This window comes from Anabrus simplex, chromosome 2 (assembly GCF_040414725.1).
Source record: "Anabrus simplex isolate iqAnaSimp1 chromosome 2, ASM4041472v1, whole genome shotgun sequence".
In the NCBI taxonomy this organism is placed as follows: Eukaryota; Metazoa; Arthropoda; class Insecta; order Orthoptera; family Tettigoniidae; genus Anabrus; species Anabrus simplex.
The window spans coordinates 1220530951-1220555240 of NC_090266.1; the positions used below are offsets into that span (position 1 = coordinate 1220530951).

The following is a 24290-nucleotide window of genomic DNA, read 5'->3' on the forward strand; positions in this document are numbered from 1 at the left end:
CCCTTAGTACTCAAATATGTTTGCACTGTCGAAACAGGTTTTCAGGCACTCAGTGAAGCTCAACCTGTGAGATGTTCAATATTACTTGCCGAATGTTCTCCTGTAGTTCTTCTCTTGTATGATGGTCGGTAGCATTCACTTTTCATTTCAACATTTCCCACAGGGATTTAAATCAGGGAATCTAGTAAACAGCGGAGATTTATAGGGGCTTCTTTCATCAAGCTTTCCCTTTGTTAACACAGTTAATATCCTATTTTCGTTTTTGTTAAGAATGGACATGTCGTCGTCATATTGCGCACTGTATTCCTATTCGAAGGACAGGTGCCAGGAATTGAAACTAGGACTCCTGGAGAGTTGAATAATTGACATTTTATTCAACAATGAAAACACACTATAGCAGCGGTAGTGACAGATCCCGCTCAGCAGCTAACGTACACACCAAAAGATATCTTACTGAATATGTTTTATTCTACTGAAGCCACATGTAATTTTATACTTCACCTCATTCAAACATGTAACACACTAGAAATATGCTCAAATGATTATGGTCCCGGATGGAATTAGCCACGAATGTGAATAATTATATACCAAGATGAGTACAGGCGGGATGCAATAAAATGAGACAAGAATCCACACAACAGTCACTGCGCTCGTTACTCCTTGTCTGTCTTAAACCCGAAAACATAATCATATTTTTTTGTTATTCAGTGGGACAGAAGTAGAAGTTCAAGCTAAACTAGATTTTTGCCAAGAAGAATTTGAAAGAATGGGAATGGTCATAAACCAAACTAAAGGTGTTGGTTTAGTGATGAGTCAAAATCATCATCATCATCATCATCATCATCAACCTCGAATACTTCAGAAGCTTCATTGCTTTTGACAAGAAATAGGCAATAGCATGCAAGATTGATCAAAATTCTGCCAGTCTGATTGTCAACTGGTTTGGGATGACACATTTCCCCAAGCTTCCAAGCTCACACTGTACAGAATATACTGACGTATGGACTGGAAGAGCAGCATTGACTAGACCTGTAAAAAGTGTCTACAAGCCACTGAAATGAAGTTCCTTTCTTGTCTCCAAAGGTCAAGGAGAGACAAAATAAACAACTTGAAATGGACAAGAGTCTGCTGGAGACCTTAGAATTAAGCCGATTATGAAGGTATGGATATATGAGAAGGATGGCTCCAAATAGGACCCCAAGAGCATACACACTATGAAAGGAATTTTGTAAGATGCTGTAATAGGTTAAACTGTTTCAGGAATGAAGATAGCTAGTGAGAAATAGACGAATGCAACACAAAACATAACAGGATGATATCATGACTCGGTATCTACCGAAAAATTGCAGTATATCAGCAGAGTCCTTGAAGGAGACGCGCAGGGAAATAAGTTGCAAAGATGTGGATAGGGAGAAACAATGGTACTAGTGGCATAAAAGAAAATGTATACACATTTTTCCTATTATTATTAAATATTCGGAATCAGGATAGCTCCTCATAAATAAGGAAGGAACAAACTAAAAAAGAAAGGAAATACTCACAGGAACCCTCTTGAGTGCGCGCTCGCAAACGGTCGATGGTATTGAATGCATTCGAAGCTTCGTCTATCATCTACCCCGCATGTGCGGAATGGACTCCCGATGGCAAGAACTGTAGGTATCGAAAAGTGAATAGAGCGTGAGGCTATGAGACGCAGGTAAACGGCACAGTCGACACGTACATCACAGCAGTGCTTTACTGCTCATAGCATTGATAACCAACCATAAACAAAGCAAACATTGCCTTATATCTACAGCAACAGTTGTAGACGTTGACATTCCGTCACAGAGGAATGCAAAACATTTCGCAGAGTGAGAAGGAAGTGGCAGATGATATATTAGTGTTTTTGCAAGATGAGTCAGTGGAATGTGTAGTGTCGTATATTCTTGACTATGTGGACAATGCACATGCAGATTGCACTGATGATGATATGGGTGAAAGTGATATAGAAAAGGATGTCTAGGCATGTAGTTCATCATCCATGTCGGAGCCATGACTCCCAGCTCCAGTGAAGCGTTGTAAAGAACAATCGTTGTCCAGCAAGCAGGTAAGGACATAATTACATACATGAATGACCATTCTCAACACAGTAAAAAACTATTACTAACAGATTTTGATTAAGTCTGCAGCAATATGACTGTCTGGTGCATAAAAAAATCTATGGTACTTCAAGGGAGGACAAGGCGAACCTGTTAAAAGACAAGTTACATGATATGCATGATATGAGCAACAAATTGTGCAGGTTACAGTAGTGGATGGTTCCGCAACTTCAAACGGAGCTACAGCATTGGACAACGAAAAATAACGATATTCCAAAAAAAATTTCAACTTGACAATGCACAGCAAACTGCAGAATTGGCTCGAGCATTTGTAGATGAGTTAAACAACCTTATCCCATCGTTTAGTGTGGAATTCGTTTTCAACACTGGCCAGTCGGTATTTGTTGAGGAAATGCATACGAAAGGCACCCAGGCAGTTAGAGGTACCAAGAAAGTTATAGCACAAGCAATGAATGTCAGTGCTGTAACACATGTGTGTACTGTATGTCTGGATGGCGAATTGGCTGAGAAGTTATTTATTGTGCTGCTAGAAGTTGGAAGTTGTCTATCGCGTGTCATGGACCTAGCAAGGGCACTAGGGAATGTTTAGGTCACAGCAAGCAACAATGGGAGAATTACAGCTATGGTGAACCACGTGACCTTGCCGCGATAGGGAGGCTTGTATGTCCCAGTGAAGCAACTAGCCAAGCCGTAGGTGCAACCATATCGGATGGGTATCTGTTGAGAGACCAGACTAATGAATGGTTCATCAAAAGGAGGGGGGTGCCTTTCGGAAGTTGCAACGGTGGCAGTCTACATGATTGACTGATATGGTCTTGTAATAATACTCAACATGACTTAGCTGTGTTGATACTGCTACAAGGCTGAAAGCAACGGGAAACTACAGCCGTAACTAACTCGCAAGGACATGCCGCTCTCTCTGTATGAATGATGCACTGATGAAGGCTTCCTCCCGGGTAAAATAGTCCCCCATTCGAATCTCTGGGCGGGGACTACACGAGAGGGGACGATCATCAGGAAGATGGATACTGACATTCTGCAAGTCAGAGCTTGGAATGTTAGAAGTTTGAATCGCTGTGGCAGGTTAGAGAATCTCAAAAGGGAGAAGGATAGACTAAAGTTAGATGTAGTTGGTATAAGTGAAGTAAGTTGCTAGGAAAAGCAGGATTTCTGGTCAGGCGACTACAAAATTATCAACACTAAATCAGACAGGGGAAATGCTGGAGTTGGTTTAATAATGAATAAGAAAATAGGGCAGCAGGTAAGCTACTATGACCAGCATAGTAAAAGGATTATTGTGGTCAAGATAGACACCAAGCCAGTGCCCACCACATTAGTGCAGGTCTATATTCCTACTAGCTCAGCAGATGATGAAGAAATCAAAAGAATGTATGAAGAGATGGAAGATTTAATACAGTATGTAAAAGGTGACAAGAATCTAATTGTGATGGGCGACTGGAAACAACATTGTTATGTGAAGGAAAAAGCTAAAAATTAGTGAGCTAGTTTCCAAGAAAAATCACTCCAGAAGAAAAGAGACATCACATCAATGTAAGTGTTCCTAAAATGGCATGGTTGGACTTATCGTCATGAAGTTGTTAATGTCCAAAAGCATCAATTTGACTACTCAACACGACTACGCAGAGTGTGGAGTCCAGGGTTCATCTTATCAGCGCAAGTACAGAGCGAAAGATGCAGAGAAAATAATTGAGTATTATACAGGTCAGATTTTCCTTATCCTGTTTGTTATTCCTTCCATTTGGGATTAACTACAAAAGTTTGTAAAACAAAGAGCTGTTAGTAAATCTCAATTAACAAGAATAAGCATATTCATTGACACATTCAATAGTGATCACAACTTGCATGAAATCAAGAGTGCGCTGTGATACATTACTTGATTTAGACATTCAGTCTCAGCTATCACTGATCAGACTAACGGTAGGGAGAATATGGAAACTAGGGTGCAAGAATTCTTATTCCCATCACATGCTCTCGGTGCAAGTAGTTCTAGTTCAGCTCAAATTTAACCCATTTAGCACTGGCATTAATTTTTTCTGAGATTATGATATTTATTATGTTTTACCCCATGTTATAGACCAAAATAAAGTAATGAAACAAGTTTTAGAATTTTGGGGCTGCTTGATGTTGTCATATAGCATTATCTATATTTTAAGAATAAGTTTTGGAAGAAGAATTTAGGTTATAAAATAGATTTTTGTTTGTCGTACAATATCAGTGTTGAAAAATCTTAGCATTATTTATTGTAAGAATATGGAATATCGCTTTTTATTTACATTACAGCTAAAAGAAAATATAATTATTGAAGAAAGGAAAAAAATATTTGTTTGCAGTTCAGAGAGACCAGAGAGACGTATGTATTGTTTGTTGCCTGTCAAAACAAAACACTCACTGGAACAATAGAATAAAATTTAAAAAAATAACAAAATGAAGAACCAAAGAACTTTAGATACAGTTCCACACTATAGAGTAACTACAGTAGCCAATATTTTCTGAGGCAGATAAAAGGCACAGGGATAGAGAATGACGGAAGGGAAGGAAGCAGTCAATACAGAGCCCAACTTCACACTTGGAGCACATTGTTCTGACAAGAGAACACCACCTCTTTTTCTTTTCTGGCATGTGCTGGACAAGATAATCAGTCCTATCATCTGAAACACGGCAGTGTAACGAAGGTCCTACACAAGAAGATGGCCTTCCAGAACCTCTAGACAACACTTTGTACTATCTGCGCCCTTTTTAGCGATAGATTTACACCTTAGAGCTGAAGCGGTCGACCTCGGCAATCTTCAAGATTCATACTGGCAATCTTTGAAACACAAACTATGAATCGCTTATGCATCGTTGTGCGACATCTGGCGTACACTTTACATACTAGTACTGTTGTTATTTACACAGCAAAGCCAAACTATAGAATTCACTCTAGGAATAAGATTCGCATCGAGAAATGTTATATAATGTGTGTGTGACACAGTTATTGGCTTAAAATAACAAAGATTTAGAAAATTCATATCGATCGATCATATTATTGATTACATACCAGATTTCATTTCCATTCAGTTGGCAGTACTTACGGAACCGGAAGCGCTCCCTTCTTACTCCTCAAACCCTTACACAAATCTATCGCTAAAAAGTGCGCAGATAGTACCTCTAATTGTGGTATATGTATTTCTTACACAGTAGCCATGTAAACCCTTGTATCAGCCACCTTACATTCATTTCCATTCTATTTTCTCTAATATGAGTAAATTGTTCATTTATAAATTTTACTGTAGACTCCTCTGGAATCTTATCTAGTAGCACCAGCAGAGGGCTTGCAGCTTTACCAAACACACCTTCATACCCTTGTTTAGATTTAGGCTCCTTGCCTTTGTATGAATCAAAATTTACTAAGTAACCATCTTTTGAATTTAGACACCAAAGTTTAAAACAAAACCATATTGGCTCACCGCTGTGCTGGCCAAAATATTGAACCGTGCACTCATTATAGGACAAATCGTGCTCTGGCACATTTCTCCTTCAACATTTCTATTACTGGCCAAATTTTCCAAGCTTTATCCTTCTCATTGATCTGTGTGTTATCTGCAAAGTGGAGAAATCAACATATCTGAAGAAATCTGTCCCTGTTCGTCGACCAGGACATGGCAATGTTTTGCACCGGGCGAGTTGGCCGCGAGGTTACGAGTGCACAGCTGTGTGCTTGCATCCGGGAGACCGTGGTTTCGAACCCCAATCAAGGCCACAGCCACAGCCGCTTCCTTCCCATTCCTAGGCCTTTCCTGTCCCATCGTCGCCATAAGACCTATCTGTGTCGGTGCGACGTAAAGCAAAATAGCAATGTTTTGCGTATCATCCTGCATGTCCCAATAAGAACACCTGGAAGGCAACTTATTGTATCCAGAAATTAAAAGTATGACGATGAAGTAACGAATTTCATTGCAAGTTATTTTGTGGGCAATACCAATATAAATGGTCCGTTATTGGACTAACTCATTCCTGTTTGCCAGCGTATCGCCCTCATGTGCTAGATTGGCCTCATCAGTTGGTACCTAGCGCACCTACCAAGACGCTGGCTAGTGCATACCGTGGAGGCCACTGCGTAGGCTACTTGGAGCCACCGGCAGTGCCAATGCACTATGAGAGACTTTGTCTCTTTACCAAAAATTGATGCCTGCTTGGCTATCATTTGGTGTAAACATAATCTAATGAAACAACTTCAAACCTACTTATGTGAAGCCGGCAGCCATTTTGTGGGAATCTCCACCACTCCTTGTGTCACAACAATAGATTTAAAATTAAAAAAACATGTTTACTCAATTCTACAAACACTTCTCTAATTGTCGGATGACACCACTGCCTTCCAGATTCTTTCTTGTTGCCAACAGCACTAAAAGGAAAAGGTGCGAAAATCGTTATGCCTTATGGCACTAATGGGTTAGGTTACCTGCAGTTAAGTTATCTGGTTATCGTTTTAAAGCAGTAGTTCATAGTAATGCAAGTCTAGCACCAATTGAAAAGTTCAATTATTTATTAGGAGCACTGCAAGGCCAAGGTAAGGCATTAATTCACTACTGAAACCAATTCAATCAAATCAAAATACTTTATTCGCAAATTACATGTCTACCTTGGTGGCAAATGATACACAAAAGTACATTATCATCAAGCACTAAATTTTAATTTAAAAAGAAAAGAACACATTTTCCTAAAATACAGTATTATACAATTTTTCTATTAAACACACAGCTCATCCTTAATATATTTATATTATTTACAAAATTCTACTTATAATATCTTCTGCACTTACACACATAATCAACTCACATACAGTACGTGGAATCACTTCAAATAATAATACTATACAACTGTTATAAGATTTAAATATACATTGCATTTTTAAAACCAGAGCCCCTTTTGGCACTATTTTTAAGAGCTCCTGAAGGGCCTCCACAGCTACCGTGGTAGTCCCAGGGCCCTCAAAGTCCCCACTGAACTTCACCCCTACAGGCAGTCCCCTACTTCGGCTGTCCAGTCTCCATACACCAGGGAATGGAATTAATTTATTCAAAAAAATTCTTTATTTACAATAACCTGCACAGGTTGAATGCCCTCTAATATTTTATTTCTTTTCTCTGTTGCTGTTTATAAGCTGTTGCACTCCTTCACGTCCTTCCCAGTGAATGAAAATTTACCCCAATCGCTTCTGCGAAAATTCCTCCTAATTTTATACTTGTGGTCAGCCCTACCGATATAATTATTTTCCACCTGAAGCCTCTCAACCTGAAAATGGTTTTCCGTGGTTTCCCATTTTCACACCAGGCAAATGCTGGGGCTGTACCTTAATTAAGGCCACGGCCGCTTCCTTTCAACTCCTAGGCCTTTCCTATCCCATCGTCGCCATAAGACCTGTCTGTGTCGGTGCGACGTAAAGCCCCTAGCAAAAAAAAAAAAGAAAAAAGAAGCCTCTCAAGGATTTCTCCCCATGCATCCTGTCCTTTATAGGCTGTATGTAACCCTATAAGTCTAGTTTTCTCCCTTCTCGTACTTAAAGTTTCCCACCCAAGTTCTTTTAACATTTCTGATACACTACTCTTTCTCCTGAAATCCCCTGTTACAAATCTTGCTGCTTTCCTCTGCACACTATCTATTTCTTTTATTAGGTATTCCTGATGAGGATCCCAAACACTGTTTGCATATTCCAATAATGGACGAACCATACTTAAGTAACTTTTCTCTTTTAATTCTTTGTTGCATCCTTCAAGTAGCCTCATTATGACATGTAACGATCTTTATGCTTTCCCACCAATATCATCAAAATGACTCTTCAAGTGCAAATTACTTTCAAATCTCACACGTAAGTATTTGCACTTGCCATCTTTTGGGACAATTACCTCATCCAAAGTATATTTAAATTCAGTTTTTAAGCTCCTGTTTGTAAATGTTGTAACAGTTGATTTGCCTCCAGTAACCTTCATATTATTCTCTTGAACCCATTGTTGGATACTGTCAAGGTCCCTTTGTAATTCTGAACAATACTCACTGCTATTTATTTCCCTATAAACAATTATGTCATCTGCATGCAATCTCATTTTTGATTTTATATTGTTCCCTAAGAGCCTCCATGGCTCAGACGGCAGTGCATCGGCCTCTCACCACTGGATACTGTGGTTCAAATCCTGGTCACTCCATGTGAGATTTGTGCTGGACAAAGCAGAGGCAGGACAGATTTTTCTCCGGGTACTCCGATTTTCCCTGTCATCTTTCATTCCTGCAACACTCTCCATTATCATTTCATAGCATCTATCAGTCATTAATAAATCACCTTGGGAGTGGCGACCCCATCGTACTAATAGCCTATATATGATTCATTCATTACATCCCTGACATAGTCAAAGATTGGAAAACAGGTTCTAGGTTTTCATTGTTCCATAAATTGTTTGTGTATATTATGAAAAGTAATGGACCGATTATACTACCCTGTGCAATTCCCTTCCAAACTTCCTCTTCCTGTGATACATGATTTCGTACTGTAACCTTCTGAACTCTTGAATTTAGAAATGTTCTTATCCAATGTATAACCCTTATGTCCAATGCTGTTCCCTCCAGTTTCCAAGTACCACTCTGTCAAATGCTTTGGAACGGTCTATGTTTTCTACAGTATAATTTGCAATCCTTGAAACCCCTTGAGTTGGACAACCCATTGGAAGATATTATCTTAGCACACCGTGCAGTAGACCATTTGGAGAGGTTGGGAATTTGAGTTAGATTTTATGGGAAACCCAGCAACATTTAGAGCATAAATGTCAAGCCATAGAAGGTATGCAGTCCAGCTCTAGTTATGGTCAATCACCGGGTGAGTTGGCCGTGCGGTTAGGGTCGCACAGCTGTGAGCTTGCATCCAGGAGATAGTGGGTTCGAACCCCACTGTCGGCAGCCCTGAAGATGGTTTTCCATGGTTTCCCCATTTACACAACAGGCAAATGCTGGGGCTGTACCTTAATTAAGGCCACAGCCGCTTTCTTCCCACTCCTTGGCCTTTCCTATTCCATTGTCGCCATAAGGCCTATCTGTATCAGTGCGACGTTAAAGCAACTAGCAAAAAAAAAAAAGTTATGGTCAATCAAGACCTACTGTTTCCAAGATTGACACATCCAAAGGGAAAGCTCATACTGAAGGTCACTGACCTTGTAATCAAAAACATAAACTCATTGCATAAACTAAGAACACAGTGTGAACATGATGATAAACTCTGTTTTAATTGCTTGAAACCAGATTGTGCAGTTAAAAGTGCACTTCTGGACATTGTAGCAAGTGTAATAAATTGTACAATACATTGTTGCATGTAGACACCAACAAATGCCGTGGTAGCGGTAGTACTGGTAGCTAGTTGTCACCAGCGTGCACAGGTCAAGTCATAATGATACACCGCAAGTATTATTGTCAACTGTCATTGTTAATGTGAGAGACCGCAATGGAAAATTACTCGAGAGGCTTTGTGGCAGTGGAAGTCAAACCCATCTAATGTCTGAAGATATCGTCAATGACTTGAGCTCAGAACTAAGAGAAATATCCACAACTGTATTAGGCATTGTCAATTAAACACAGTGTTGACATTGAGATACATTCCATTGCAACCTCGTTCAAGGCTCATGTTAACTATTTCATAGTTCCTAACATAACAGGACCGAAGCCTATCATGCCACTAGATTACAAGTCCTGGGACTTTCCCAATCATATTACATTAGCAGACCCTAAGTTTTACCATCCGCACTGATAGAGTTGGCTGTGTGGTTAGGGGTGCGCAGCTGTGAGCTTGCATCCACAAGATAGTGGTTTCGAACCCCACTGTCGTCAGCCCTGAAGATGGTTTTCCGTGGTTTCACATTTTCACACCAGGCAAATGCTGAAGCTGTACCTTAATTAAGGACACCGTCACTATCCTTCCAATCCTACTGTCACAGAAAACCTTCTATGTGTTAGTGATAGTAAACCATGGTCAAAATATATATATATATATATTTTATTAACTTTTGGATAATTGTTGTATGTCCTTCATCTGTGGAATGTTTGTTTAAATGGTTTTTGATAAAATAGATACACTATCTGCAGGTTGGCATGGTGACAAAGAGTACCAAACAGTTACACGGTTATGGTCTGAGTTTATGGTACTTACCCCAGTTTTTCACTAGAAACTCACAAGAACCTGTAAACTTTGTAGCTTTTGCCTTTAGGGTTTTCTGATCAAATGCAGGACTTTTAGGCAGGAATATTAAAATTTATGAATCAGATTGAAGGAATTTTTTTAATCCCTCCTTTTAACAAACCTGTTGTTTCAAATTTATTGCTTTATTCCTACACTTAGCACATTCAACTTCAGGGGTGGGGGGCTATTTCTTCCCCTCAGAAGAAGGAATACGTCAACTGTATATTTAAGTCCACTGCAGTATATTGCGGGGGATATGTTCCTAAACCCGCACTGTACTCCTTCAGTGGCAAGGTGTCGATGTAAAGGTATGAACGGACCCAAAGGTTCTCAGAGAAATAGTTCGCATGACATTACACCGCAACTGTGTGATAGTAGTACAAATGATATGTGCCTTGCAATGTACTTTGCTTATCATACAAAACTTTGTTTTTCTAATTCTCAGTATTACAAGAGAAGGGCACTGTTAGTTGTTAAAGCCCATTCTGCTTCTTAAGGTGTAATAATAATGTTAATTATTTTTACATATCATTAACTACTTTTGATGGTTTTCGGAGACGCCAAATGCCAGAATTTAGTCCCACAGTAGCTCTTTTGCGTGCCAGTCAATCTGCTGATATGAGGCTGACGTATTTGAGCACCTTTAAATACCACCGGACTGAGCCACGATAGAATCTGCCAAGTTGGGGTCAGAAGATCAGCGCCTCAATTGTCTGAGCCACTCAGCCCACCTTCTTAAAGTGTTATGACCTTTCAGTTTGCTTGTATAATTCCAGCCTCTCAGCAGTGAGTGATGTTCAGGGTCCATTTGAGTACTCTTTTTCTGAGGGTGTCAGAATAACTTTCTGTTTACATTTCTTTTCAATTAAGTGAACAGATTGTTCCAATAACTTTTGATCATCTGACTTTAAGTACCCTGGGCAAGTCATTTCTGTGTTTTCCACACAGGACATATTGGTATTGATGTATAAATTAGATATTGATGTAATGCTGGAGTTCTCGTCCATCTTTTTGTTGCTGCTTTCACTCTGATCTCTTCTGCTTCTTTCCCCCTTTGAAATCATTACACACATTCTCTTAGCTTTCTTCCCATCTGTGGCTCAGTCCTTTAGTCAGTTAACTAAACCATCCTCCTCCATCCTAAACCAGCCTTACCACTAAAGCTGTCCTTTATCTTCTATTCTACAAGCAAACATTTAGCCTGTAAACAGACAACACTTGTTACATCCAGGAGAACACACATCGCAAGTTCTTGAGAATTCCCCTTTTTCACTTTTTTGCTTGCCAATGTAACCTTTAATCTTTTTAGATTCTTGTTAATTATGTTACCTAATGCCTTACTGCAGATGATCCATGTAACATTGAGATTGAATGATTTTAGCCTTGCCTGACACACGTGTTTACACTGGCCCAAGAATTTGTTCTGCCGTCAGATCACTTGCAGCTCGTTGCACGGTATAGCTTTAGGCCCTGATCTCAGTCCGTCAGTGGATCTAGATAAAAAATTCCTTGCACAGTATTTTCCGTTTACTGGGCAACACTTTTGTGTTCTGTTACACCATTCATTGGCATTCTACTTCCTCCTCACCTCATGATACTGCACTTCCTTAAGTGTAATTCTATTACTATCACAATTCATTTACGCATTGCCTTGGCTGTCATAAAATCCTTGTCTGTTTTTGGTGCTCAATAACATTTTTATCTTTGCAGTGTTATGCCTTATGAGAGTGCTGTTAATATCATAGATTGTTTCTTCTATGATGGAGCAAAAGTTATTTTCCAAGTAAGTAATGTTGATGAATGACTATTGTCTGATACATTGGAGTCCATTGGCCATAGCTCAGGTTTTGTCTGCTGTTCCAGGTTGCACTGGCGCTCCTCGAAGCTAACCAAGAGAAACTGCTAACTTGTAGAGATGATGGGGAAGCAATGCAGCTATTGGCTGATTACTTAGAAGGTGTACATAATGAGGAAAATCCCATCATTCACAGGAATAAGGATGGGGAACTGATCAATAAGGTTGATATTTACCCTCATTTTATTTGTTTATCATTAGGTGGTAGAAGGCAGGAATTAATTTATGTACCAGAGGTTCTTTAATGTGCCTATGTATTTAGATGCAAGTAACCCAAGAAGCAGAGGTGTGTTATTAAAGAAATATAATTTGCTCATTATTTGTGTTTGGTTTTTCATGGAAAGAGTACTTCCAGCATTGAGATAGCTGTTTCATGTGTTGCCCCGCAGATTCCAAGATCATAGGCTCAAATCTGGGAGAGGCTTTCGGATTTTTGAAGGGCACTTCGTGTCGTACAATGTTGTCATGGACGATTGAAACATAGATAAACCTGGCAACACTGACAATAATTTATGCAACAGCCTGGTTTGGTGTTTGTAGTAACAGCTCAAAGCGTGGTCATGCTGAGACATGCATCCACTAAGTAGCAACATTTCTATTTAATTGTTACGTCCAAATGAATACAACATGATGTGATTCAATTTTTGTGTGAAGAAGATGCTTTGACTGGGAAAACTGTCACAAAGTGTGCTTGTGTTCATGGTAATGCAATGTTTTTACTGGGATCTTTGGTCTGCTGAAGAAAGACTTCACCACCACTGCTGTGAAAGAGTCATTCAACCAGGAATCAGCATCCTTCATTGTGGAGGGTGTAGCATTGGGACAGGTGACACAACTGTAGGGTAGCAGCAGCAGCAGTAGTAGTAGTGCATTAAGTTCATGTCTGCTGAGCTTCTGTTGCTTGTCAAATGATATCAATTAGTCCAGTGAGGGGTCCTATCTGCATGTGTATTGCAAAAACTAGCAAAAATTCATTCATGTAATTTTTATGTGCAGTTATTTGAGGAAAGCGAAGTGGAAATTGTGCAAATAAATCTAATTGTTGCAACTGGCTTGAGAAGTCTAACATGGTAACAAATGATTGTGATTGCTGTTTCTCGTCCTCACTCAATTGAAACTCTGTTGATTACACTAATGGTTTACGCGTATGCCACCCTGGCATGCAGAACAATCCCTAACTCTTCCACAGCGCTGTACTTGTGTGCTGTTCTCTGGGAATTCCTTTTGTTCATGTGTATATGGTGAGGATATTGCTCATTCTGTGTTCACAACACTGGAATTTCTTTGATAATGTTCGAGCCCCCTGATGTAGTGTTTATACACAAAAATATTGACGAATACAATGCGTTTGAAGCCTACTTTTGACAGCCCTGAAGACTGAAAGGATTTTCGGAGGTTTCCCATTATTACACCTGGCAAATGAAGATCACAGTTGCTTCTTCCCAGTCCTATATCCTGCCTTTTTTGAGTGGGTGCAATGGGGAACCATGTAACACACACAAAAAAAGACAGTCTTCTTCTTCTACAGCTTTTCCCGCACTTGTGGAGTTGTGGGTATGAACTGTGCCACAAATGTGGACTTGGCCCTTTCTGACGTGTACTGAAGGAGTGTATTGGGACAAACACAGACGCCCAACCCCGAGCCAGGCGCGATTAAAAGCCCCAACTCGGCTGGGAATCAAACCCGGAATCCTTTGAACCACAGACCTCAATGCTAACTGTTCAGCCAAGGAGTCAGACTACATCAAAAACGACAGTATGTCATGAGGATACCAAGACAAATAAGCAAGTGTTCAGATGTGTTCAGTTTTATAAAAATTGTGTAGCGGGATACACCTTAATGTTGAGATGTTACCTGTAACATAGTGTTCCACTCTTGACTCACAACTCTTTATTAAAGGGTACTCTTATCATCACCATTTTCCCTTTTCCTGCTACAGCCGGGTCAGGATGTTAATGGCACCTTTCCTTCTTCCACCATTGCTGCTCCTCGACTGCGCCCCAATCCAAGTTCCTTTTTATTTTGCTGTTCTTGATAGAGTCCGACCACTTTAGTCTTCTTCATCTTCCTTCATTCATAGCCTCCATTATTGGCTTCATTATCCTCCTCTCTTCCATCCTCTTAACATGTCCAAACCATCTCAGTTTATTTCTCTCCATTCTTTTGGAAAGCTTTTCCACTTGACATCTCATTTCTTACTCTGTCCTTTCTTATCTTTTGTATCACACTTCTTAAAGATTTTATCTCACTCTTCTGGCTTTTTGTCTATGTCTAGATCTGAGCTGCATATGTCAGTATGAGGGAATAACACCTGACACTTCTTCAAGACCAGGTTCCTCACACTCTGCATTAGTTTGCTTCCCAAGTACTTGAAGCTTCTTCTCTCCTGAATTATTACAGTACCCTCCTCTTTCTCCTCTAGTCAGTACCATTGTCTTGCTTTTCATATTTTCATTCCATAATTACAAATATGCTGACTCAATATATCCAGTAGACTTTGTACTTCTTCTCCATTTGTTTCCCACACCACAGTGTCATCTGAATTCCCTGTTCTCATATTATTTCTTTGTCTCGTTTACAATTTCTGTCTTACTCCAGTTACATTCCGAAACAGTTCTCTCCTGCCTACAGGGTTTTGATGATCATCATCATCCTCCTCATGATCATGATCATGACGTAATATGACAGACCGATGGGATAAGAAAATAGAACTAGCTGTGTTCTAAGATTTATTCTAACTACTACATGCTTACAGTTTGTTTCTCTACCACTTACAATCATACTAGTGCACTGTACATCACAACAACACTCCAACAGCACTGATACACCATATTGACTCAAGGCACTTCTGACTTCAATGAAGACAGGCTCAATTCCACAACAGAACAGAAACACAGTTCACAGTTCCATACCGCACTCAACTGAACTTGTCTGGTCCACATTATATATGGAGGCCAGCTCCTCGAGTTACTTCATGAAAGAAGAGTTCTCCCGATATCTACTAGCTTGACCATGATGGCCACCAATGACTTAATTACTACAGTTAATTATGTCCAAGTGCTGCTTTGTCAATACAATTTAAAATGTATTATACTGTATACGCAGTTCAAACAAATTACGGGAACATGTTCTTGAACGTATCGTTCGGCCACTGACGAATAGTAACACTTATTTTCCCCTGCCTCCTATACTGAAAAAGATGAACTACTTGCAACAACTAAAATGAACATACAATAGAATGCTTTTTCAACACTCAGTAGTCCAAAGAGCAGTGGCGGGCTCATTGTTGAGTGAAACGATTTTCTTTGCAGCCCTGACTATTGTCTTGTCTGGTAATAGCAGAAAACAAACTGTTCTCTAGCCTCAGCGTTCTATTCTCCATTCTAGTGGTTTATGGGGTCAAAATGTAAGTATGTCTGGTAACTGATCAACACAGTTTGATGCATTTTATTCAAATAGGTTATCAGGGAATAGTTTTGTGATAAAAGTTGTCATCAAGTTGTCATCTTCCGGGGTAACTTCGGCCATGCCAAGAACGTACAAGAAAACATTACGCGGCCACGGGTATTTTAATTACAATCCTGTTTACATCAAGAACGCTTTAGAAGAGATTAATTAAAGCAGAATAGCAATAAATGGGGAAGTTTATCCCGAATGGGATGGGAAAGACGGTTCCCGTTTTCAATGATAAATAGACGGATATCAGTTGACATGGACGATACACATTTAAGAACTCGATTGACAGCCCAGATATTTTCGATTCTTTTTTTTCTTTACGTCACTACGACACAGATAGGTCTTATGGCGACGATGGGATAGGAAAGGCCTAGGAATGTGAAGGAAGCGGCCGTGGCCTTAATTAAGGTACAGCCCCAGCATTTGCCTGGTATGAAAACGGGAACCACGGAAAGCCATCTTTAGGGCTGCCGACAGTGGGGTTCGAACCCACTATCTCCCGATTACTGGATACTGGCCACACTTAAGCGACTGCAGCTATTGAGCTCGGTGATATTTTCTAATTTAGAAGAGAGTGTATTATGAGGACAGTCTACAAGATTGCTTCTTTTTCGACCTCCTTTTCTGTCCATACAATTGGGCTATATGATTTTCTTACCATTAATTTATTATCTATTGTACCATTACAAATATTTATGCAATGCAACATTTAATTTGTAATATCATACAATGCTTGTACGCTTAGGCTAAATAAAATAGCTAATTCTTTGGGGAAAATGTGAATTTGACCACTATACATCTGTTTCACTACAAATCATTTTAATTTGTTTGTGATTGCTGATACTGGGCATTCTGCAGGTTTTTAAAAACATTCACGGTGGCCGAAGTAATACTACATCGAACAAAATTTCATTTCTTGAGTTATTTTTATGGCGGCCGAACTGGCCACTCGTTACTGAATAACAATTAGAATTATGTTCATATTTAAAAATGAAGAACATGGTTTTCCGTGGTTTCCCATTTTCACACCAGGCAAATGCTGGGGCTGTACCTTAATTAAGGCCATGGCCGCTTCCTTCCAACTCCTAAGCCTTTCCTATCCCATCGTCGCCATAAGACCTATCTGTGTCAGTGCGACGTAAAGCCCCTAGCAAAAAAAAAAAAAATGAAGAACAAACATGGTAGAACGTATATTATATTTTTTAGTAAATTAGAAGGAATATTTCACATTTCAATTTTTAAAATATACAAGAAAGTGGCCGAAGTTACCCCGTTTTATGGTATGCCATGCTCCACGAAACAATACCTCACACCCAGGTATATTACCAACTAAACCTTTATTCTTTGCCGTTGAAGTAAACAAAAGAACATCGATGGATTTGCGTTCATGTTCAGAACACAAACGGAAATGTCTAAATAGGGGCGAAAACAAAGTGATAACAGTCCCCCAGGGTGTTTGTCCTCCACCTACGTGACGTGCTCTGTATAAGTCGATGGAGGTCACGTTGCGGTATCGGGTCCCGTTCTTCAATGAGAGCCTTTTCGAGGTCTTGGAGAGCCTGTGGTGGAACAGGGCACCCACGAACACTTCTTTCAAGCCTATCCCACGCATGCTCGATGGGATTAAGGTCAGGACTCACTGCTGGCCATTCCATCTCTTGAATGTCCAGTTCTTGCAAGACAGCTCTGGTGATGCGCCCTACATGAGCCCCGGAATTGTCGTGCATCAGTACGAATTCAGGACCAACACCGTATGCAGCAACCAACACGTGCTGTAGCAGTATCTGCTCGATGTACCCCGCAGCGGTAAGATTACCACGGACGACGACAAGATCCGTACGGCCATCAATGCTGATGCCACCCCACACTATCATAGAACCTTGTCCGAATCGTTCGCCTTCCTGGACATTTGGTATGTACTGCTCACCATGGCGTCTCCATACATATTGACGTCCATCACACTGTGTCAGGGGAAATTTGGACTCGTCTGTAAACAACACAGGTCTCCATTGGCGAAGTTGCCAGTTGACATGGGTACGGGCAAACAGAAGGCGAGGTGCACAATGTTGCGTTAAATGGTGCACTTGAACATGACGTCTGAGTTGTAAGGACACTTCTCTTAACCTGTTCCTTACTGTGTGGTCAGACACCATGACTCCAGTGACCCTCCTGAGGTCTTGTTGCAGTTCTCTGGTAGTTGCTGAATGACACCGCAACGCACAGATGGTCAGATATCGGTCATCCTGTAAGGTTGTGATGCGTCCATGACCTTGTCCAAACCTCCTTGTGAACTGACCTGTCTCATTGTAGCGATTCCACAAGCGTTGAATAACTGACGGAGAGACATTGATATCCACAGTAACACGACGAAAAGTCCATCCCTCCTGGATCAAAGTGACAGCCCTTGCGACTTGAACTTCTTTGAGATGTCTCATGGGATGTGCTGGTTTACGTACAACATGCTCAGATGACCGCAGTAGTCTGTGTACCTCAGAACGACACACTGACGCACCGCTGTTCACTTTGTTTTGATGGGTCACCTGACCATTTAATGCATGGCTACACCTACAGATGATGTATTTACAAAGATGCACAAAAAATGCTGTAAAATTACGTACAGTTGATTTTATTTACAAACTGTTAAACATTTTTCACACATCAACAAACCACCATTTTTAACAACTGCCTATCATGAAGCACATGGAGATTGCAACATTGAAACTGTTGACTGCTGACTGCTTACATTAACATGCCGGCCTAAACACAACACGTGTTCATGAAAACAACTCCTCTCCACCAAAAAGACCGCTTCCTTATATACATCGCCTAGTCAGGCTTCTAGAAGGATATGTCTGAACATATCTTCTAATAAATTGTAGAGTGCTTAATATATAGTTACAATTGGATGGAAGGTTCTGCATAGTTTTTGTCTCACCTAGTAATATTCTGGATATGACAATGTATTGCACAATAGTGTAGTGGATTACACATCATATATACAGATAATAATAAATTATATACTATTAATTACAGGTTCTTACATTAACTAAACTCATATATCTAGGCTGCCAGGGAAAAAGAGTATAAGTCAGAAAATGGTCAAAATTAGGTAAATCCATGGCCGGAGTCCTAGAAGGGATTGCGATCTTTTGGTCCAAGTAGTTTAAGTCAGAATGAAATGGAAGAATACTGTATGTCGTTTGGTCTTAATAGTACAAGTAAGCATGCTGGGGAAAAAAGTACAAGTCAATGTATACTATTAGTGCTGAAGTGCAACATAGTACAAGTCATGTTATACTCCTTGACCTGGTCATGGTAAATGATGCAGGTGATGATGTAATCTCTTTGGCACAACGTATGCTACCATTATATAATATCTATGAAGTATTGTTACTTCTTTGAGTTCTATGTGAAGTTGTAAACATTTTGTTAGAGTTGAAAGCAGTGAATCGCAGTATTATTAGAGTGATGTGAGTGTTATTTAATTGGTGGTTTGATCACTTAAATATGACAGAACAGTAGTAACAGAAGAATAATTAGACTTCTGAAGATGTCTGCTAGGCCATTAAGAATATTAGAACTTGCAAATAAATTTTTAACACAGGACAAAAATTATGAAACATGTAACTGCTCTTGGTAATGTTCGGTAGTGAATATACGAAGGATTATTATCATAAGTTGCTGTTTTACGGTTAAAATTTTGTATTATTTAGAACTTTTTTCTGTTTATTTCAGCTCTTAATGAAATTAGTAGGAGAAAGACGGTAGTTAACCTAGAACAACAGGAAGATACGTTCTCTCATGTGTCATCGTAGCTAACTGAGGGGCAGTTAGGAGTAATCCAAGATGTTGAGGATGCAATAGGCAATGATAGTGATACTTTTTTTGTTGATGGTGACATTGATGAAGACTATGTACCAGAAGAGAGGACGAAGATACAAATGTTTGTAAGGAAGAAAATTGACAGTATTGCACAGGAAATTGGCTTTGTAACTGCTGAACCAGAAAAAATGTGTGCACCAAATGCTGTGAAAGGTGGAACACAGGATAAACATATATAACAGTCAAAGGGAAAGAAGTTAAAGCTAGAGCTCCTAAACCTCTAAAAATGTGCCGTTTGAAATGTAAGGAAAAACTAGACAAAATGATTGTTGAACAGAACACGGTTAGGACACAAATATTTAATGAATATTGGGCTCTTCGAGATCGAGACAAAGGAGTAAGTTATGTGGTCAGCCTCATTGACTCGAAAGCACCTGCATCACGGAAAAGGACCCAGGATCCCGACAAAGCAAAATGCGGTGTGGTTACGCATTTATTTCATTTCCAAGTAAACGGAGATGAAATTTCGTGTTTGCAGAGGATGTTTCATGAGTCGGAGATGTTCATTACACTTGCACCACCTGGTAACAAACACCCTCCTGAGAAAGTAACATTGCATCATTTCCTCAATATAAATCTCACTACACACCTTACTCACCTTACATTTAAAGAGCCTAAAGTGGATACGTGTCACAAATGTGATGTTCTGCATGCTAGAAAGAAATTTGCCTCAGTAAAAGACTATTCTATGGAAGAAATTGGCGCTGATTTAGCTGCTCATCACACCGAGGCAGACAATGCCTACCTTTAAAAGGACAGAATCAAGAAACGTTCCATTTCAGATAGTTCGATGCTATGTTACACTTTTGACTTACAACAGTGTCTGCCGACTCTGTTTTTGAATACTTCAGTTGCTTTCTATAAACGGCCACTGTGGACATACAACTTGATCGTGCATCAAACCAGTATGGGTAGCATAACTTGCTACATGTGGCATGAAGCAGAGGGTGCTCGTGGTGGGAATCAGATTGCAACGTGTGTTTTCAAGGAACTGATGTCAATTCCTTCAGAAGTGAAACAAGGGACGTTATACTCAGACACCTGTGGAGGGCAGAATAAAAACTCTCACGTGGTTGCAATGTTCTTGTTCGCCATGCAGGAAAATCCAAATCTGAATATCGTTGGTCATAAATTCATGGTTCATGGCCACAGTCACTTAGAATGTGATGTTGACCATGGCGTGATCATAAAACAAAAGAAGCAGTGGCTCATCCGCATGACTGGTATCAACTGGTATGCTCAGTTGGCAAGAAAAGGAAATTTGGAGTTGTAGAACTGACACATACTGACTTCTTGGATTTTGCTGGTGTTCTTAAAGACACCTTACAACTTCAAAAGAAAGATAGACAGGGAAATCAATTTAAGTGGCAGGATGTTAAATGGTTTCGTTTTACGAAAGAGTATGGTACAGTTTTTCAAAAAAGGGTCTCAATGAGGATCAGCCGTTTCAATCAATAAGCTTCATTTGTTGAGGGAAGATGGGTGTTCCACTGCAGCCGGAACAATGTTATCGTGGCACACTACCAATTTCAAAAGAGAAAAAGAAAGACATTTTGGATCTCCTCCCACTTATTCCACCTATATTCCATGACTTTTACAAAGATCTCAAAACAAATGACGATGAGGACAAGTACCCTGACATAGAAGAATTCCACGGTGACTGAATTGGTGCTGCTATCCTGTCAATCATTTAGCTGTAGATCCTGTGCAGACTTTGTTCTAAGGTCGGACATTATTATTATCTTTTGTTCCTTTTATTTTCATCCCTTACAAGTGTGTATTATGTTATTGTATTCAGTGGTCACAATAGTATAAGTCTAGTTCTCACTACGGGAGAAATAGACTAAGTCACATAAATCCTTAAATACTTTACTTTGAATATAAAGCTCTTCCAGGTAATTACGAGTCCACAGCAATGTTTTTAACAACGTGGGAAAAGTCCTTCCAGTTGTTTGTTTCAATAAAATCAGTAAAAGGTGTTTCCTGAAAAATGTCATTTTTTGACTTACACTCTTTTTTCACTGGCAGCCTGGTACATACAGCACATGTTTCATGACATAACCTCACAAACAGAGTGATCTTATCGTCCGTACATGTAACTTAACTACGTAAATAATAATACTAATACTAAACGGATGTAAACACTTCATAGACATACCTCACAAATAATAATAATAATAATAATAATAATAATAATAATTCAAGCTTGATACTTGCATTATTTACCCATGGGTTAAAGAATATTGTTTTCAAGTTATATCAGTCTATTACACTTGCGTCAAGTATAACTTTAATTTGACATACCCTGAGTAGCTAAGGTCTCAAGGTATGCTGTACGATCATTGGAACCCCATCTACCAAATTAACGTTTACCTACCAGATGTTACAAAACATGTCCCCGTAAATTTTTTGAATTGTGTATCTAAACCATTAAATACATATATACACAAAAGTACATGTTTTGAGAAATTTTAAATTCTCTTCTTCAGCTTGTGGATAAAATCATATGCATTTGAAGACCTTATTTAGGAGGAGGGTGTGCTATTTACTGTTGTAATGATCTCAAAAGTAAAATAGTGGCTACTTCAGACCAGACAATTCCCAATCGACCTAAGTTTATGTTTGTAGAAGTTTCGGCTAACAATCAAAAAGTACTGATCGGAGTAGTTTAGAAACCCCCCAGACGTAAGACATATATCGGACCTTGAACTTTGCTTATGTATGTTTAGTCCTCAGCCCGAAGGCTGTTGGATCCTCAACAGGTCCGCCATCAGCTGTTATAGGTTGCCTAGGCATCACTGAAGAGGCGTACTAGGGAATTGAGGAGTGAGGTAGTTTCCCCGTGCTTTCCTCACCGAGCCAGAAGTTGCTATTACATATCAGTCGGCCAAGCCCACTGAAATGCATGCACCAACCGACCCTATGAGCAATATTTTCACACCATTCATAGCAGGGACTGGCTGCATAAGGAATGGCATTACTAGCATCACTCATACCTCAGTCACTTTCATTTTGTCACAGCCAAGGATAAAGCTGAGACAGATCAATGAAAGTAACAAGATTGCTCTAGCCCATACCAGAAGACATAGTGCACTGTAAACACTAGGTCCTGCCAGCAAAGGCTTTAGCCAAGTTAATTCCACTGTACGAAAATATAATTATACTGGGAGATTTTAATACAAATCTGCTGACTGCGACATAAACGACACATTACATTTACAAAATATGGTCTTTAGCTTGGACCTAAACATCCTACCTCTAAATCCTACTAATCATCTACATACAGTAAACCGGATGACTCATACTTTGATTGACTTGATCGTAACTAACAATCCTCAGACGGACAGCTTGCAGTGCCAGGTATTTCTATCCATGATCTAATATATATCTGCTATTCATTAAAGATGCCAAAATATGAAACTACATATATATAACACGTAGGGATATAAAAAAACTTGACTAGGACAGAATACGACATGAAGCATATTATCTGCCGTGGAACGATATTTTACACACGGATGATATTGACGTAAAAATAAATAAATTATCTGATCTGGTATTAGAACTGTATGACAGATTTGCTCCCAAGAAAGAGATCCGGGTAACTTGACCACCTTCTCCGTGGTTGACTAATGAGATTAAATCAGAAATGGCAAAGCGTGACTCATGGTACAGAAGGTTTAAACGAACGGGTAATGCTAATGACTTTGAAAATTACCACGTTCTCCGCAACAGGGTTAAACAGTTAATCATAAACAGTAAATGTAAACACATATGTCAAGTACCGAAATGCAAGAACTCGACAGAAATATGGAAACAATTACAAACGATGGGTATAGGTCCAAAGTTATTAAAGCAGGCGCCGAATGTATCCCTTGATGACTTAAATTTACACTTCATGTCGGCCGAATCCACGGTAACAGCAAATAATAATAATAATAATAATAATAATAATAATAATAATAATAATAATGTTTCTTCTATGCCAATTCAAGATACATTTGTGTTTAAAGAAGTTGGTATAAATGATGTAAAACGTGTTTTGTATTCTCTCAGGTCAAATGCTGCTGGACACGATGGCATATCTCTGTCTTTCTACAAATATATCATTGGCGCCATTCTGCCGATCGTAACACACATTATTAACTACTGTTTAACCCAAGGAATTTTCCCCACGGCGTGGAAGGATGCCCTCGTCATCCCAATCCTGAAAAAGGATGGACCCAGTATTCCTTCAGATTACAGGCCAGTTTCTATACTACCACCCCTGTCCAAAGTGCTGGAACGCCTGGTATATGAGCAAATCCTTACGTACTTACATAAATATGCTTTACTCGACTCTTACCAATCAGGCTTTAAGAAAAAACATAGTACCTTGACAGCTCTGCTGAAAGTGACAGATATGCAATGGACAACAAACGAGTGACAATACTTACCCTTATTCCCAAATTACAGTCCTTAAACTTTAGCCAGAAAGTGCTGGAATTTTTCTATTCTTACCTCACAAACCGCTGGCAGTGTGTGGTTGCAAATAATAATAAATCAACATGGCGAAAAAAAAGAAAGAAAAAAAATAGTGTCCCACAAGGGTCAGTCCTTGGCCCTCTCCTGTTCACTTTATATATAAATGATATCAACAGATCAGTTAAGCACTGTAAGTACCATCTTTATGCTGATGATCTGCAAATTGTATTACGACACTAGAACTAATAATATACACTGACTTAGCAAATGTCATGGGATAGTCACCTAATAGCGTGTCGGGCCACCTCTGGCCCT

At 39.5% G+C, this 24290-nt stretch overlaps 1 protein-coding gene across 4 annotated transcripts in view; it reads left to right on the forward strand.

Annotated features, from left to right (window-relative positions):
• Positions 1-24290, forward strand: part of Tbc1d8-9 (TBC1 domain family member 8/9) — a 419649-nt gene that overhangs the window by 334027 nt on the left and 61332 nt on the right. For all 4 annotated transcript variants that reach the window (XM_067142224.2, XM_067142225.2, XM_067142226.2 and 1 more), the window contains exons 14-15: positions 12028-12100; positions 12181-12336. In XM_067142224.2, the coding sequence (XP_066998325.2) occupies positions 12028-12100; positions 12181-12336 (229 nt within the window). The remainder of the gene's footprint in view (positions 1-12027; positions 12101-12180; positions 12337-24290) is intronic.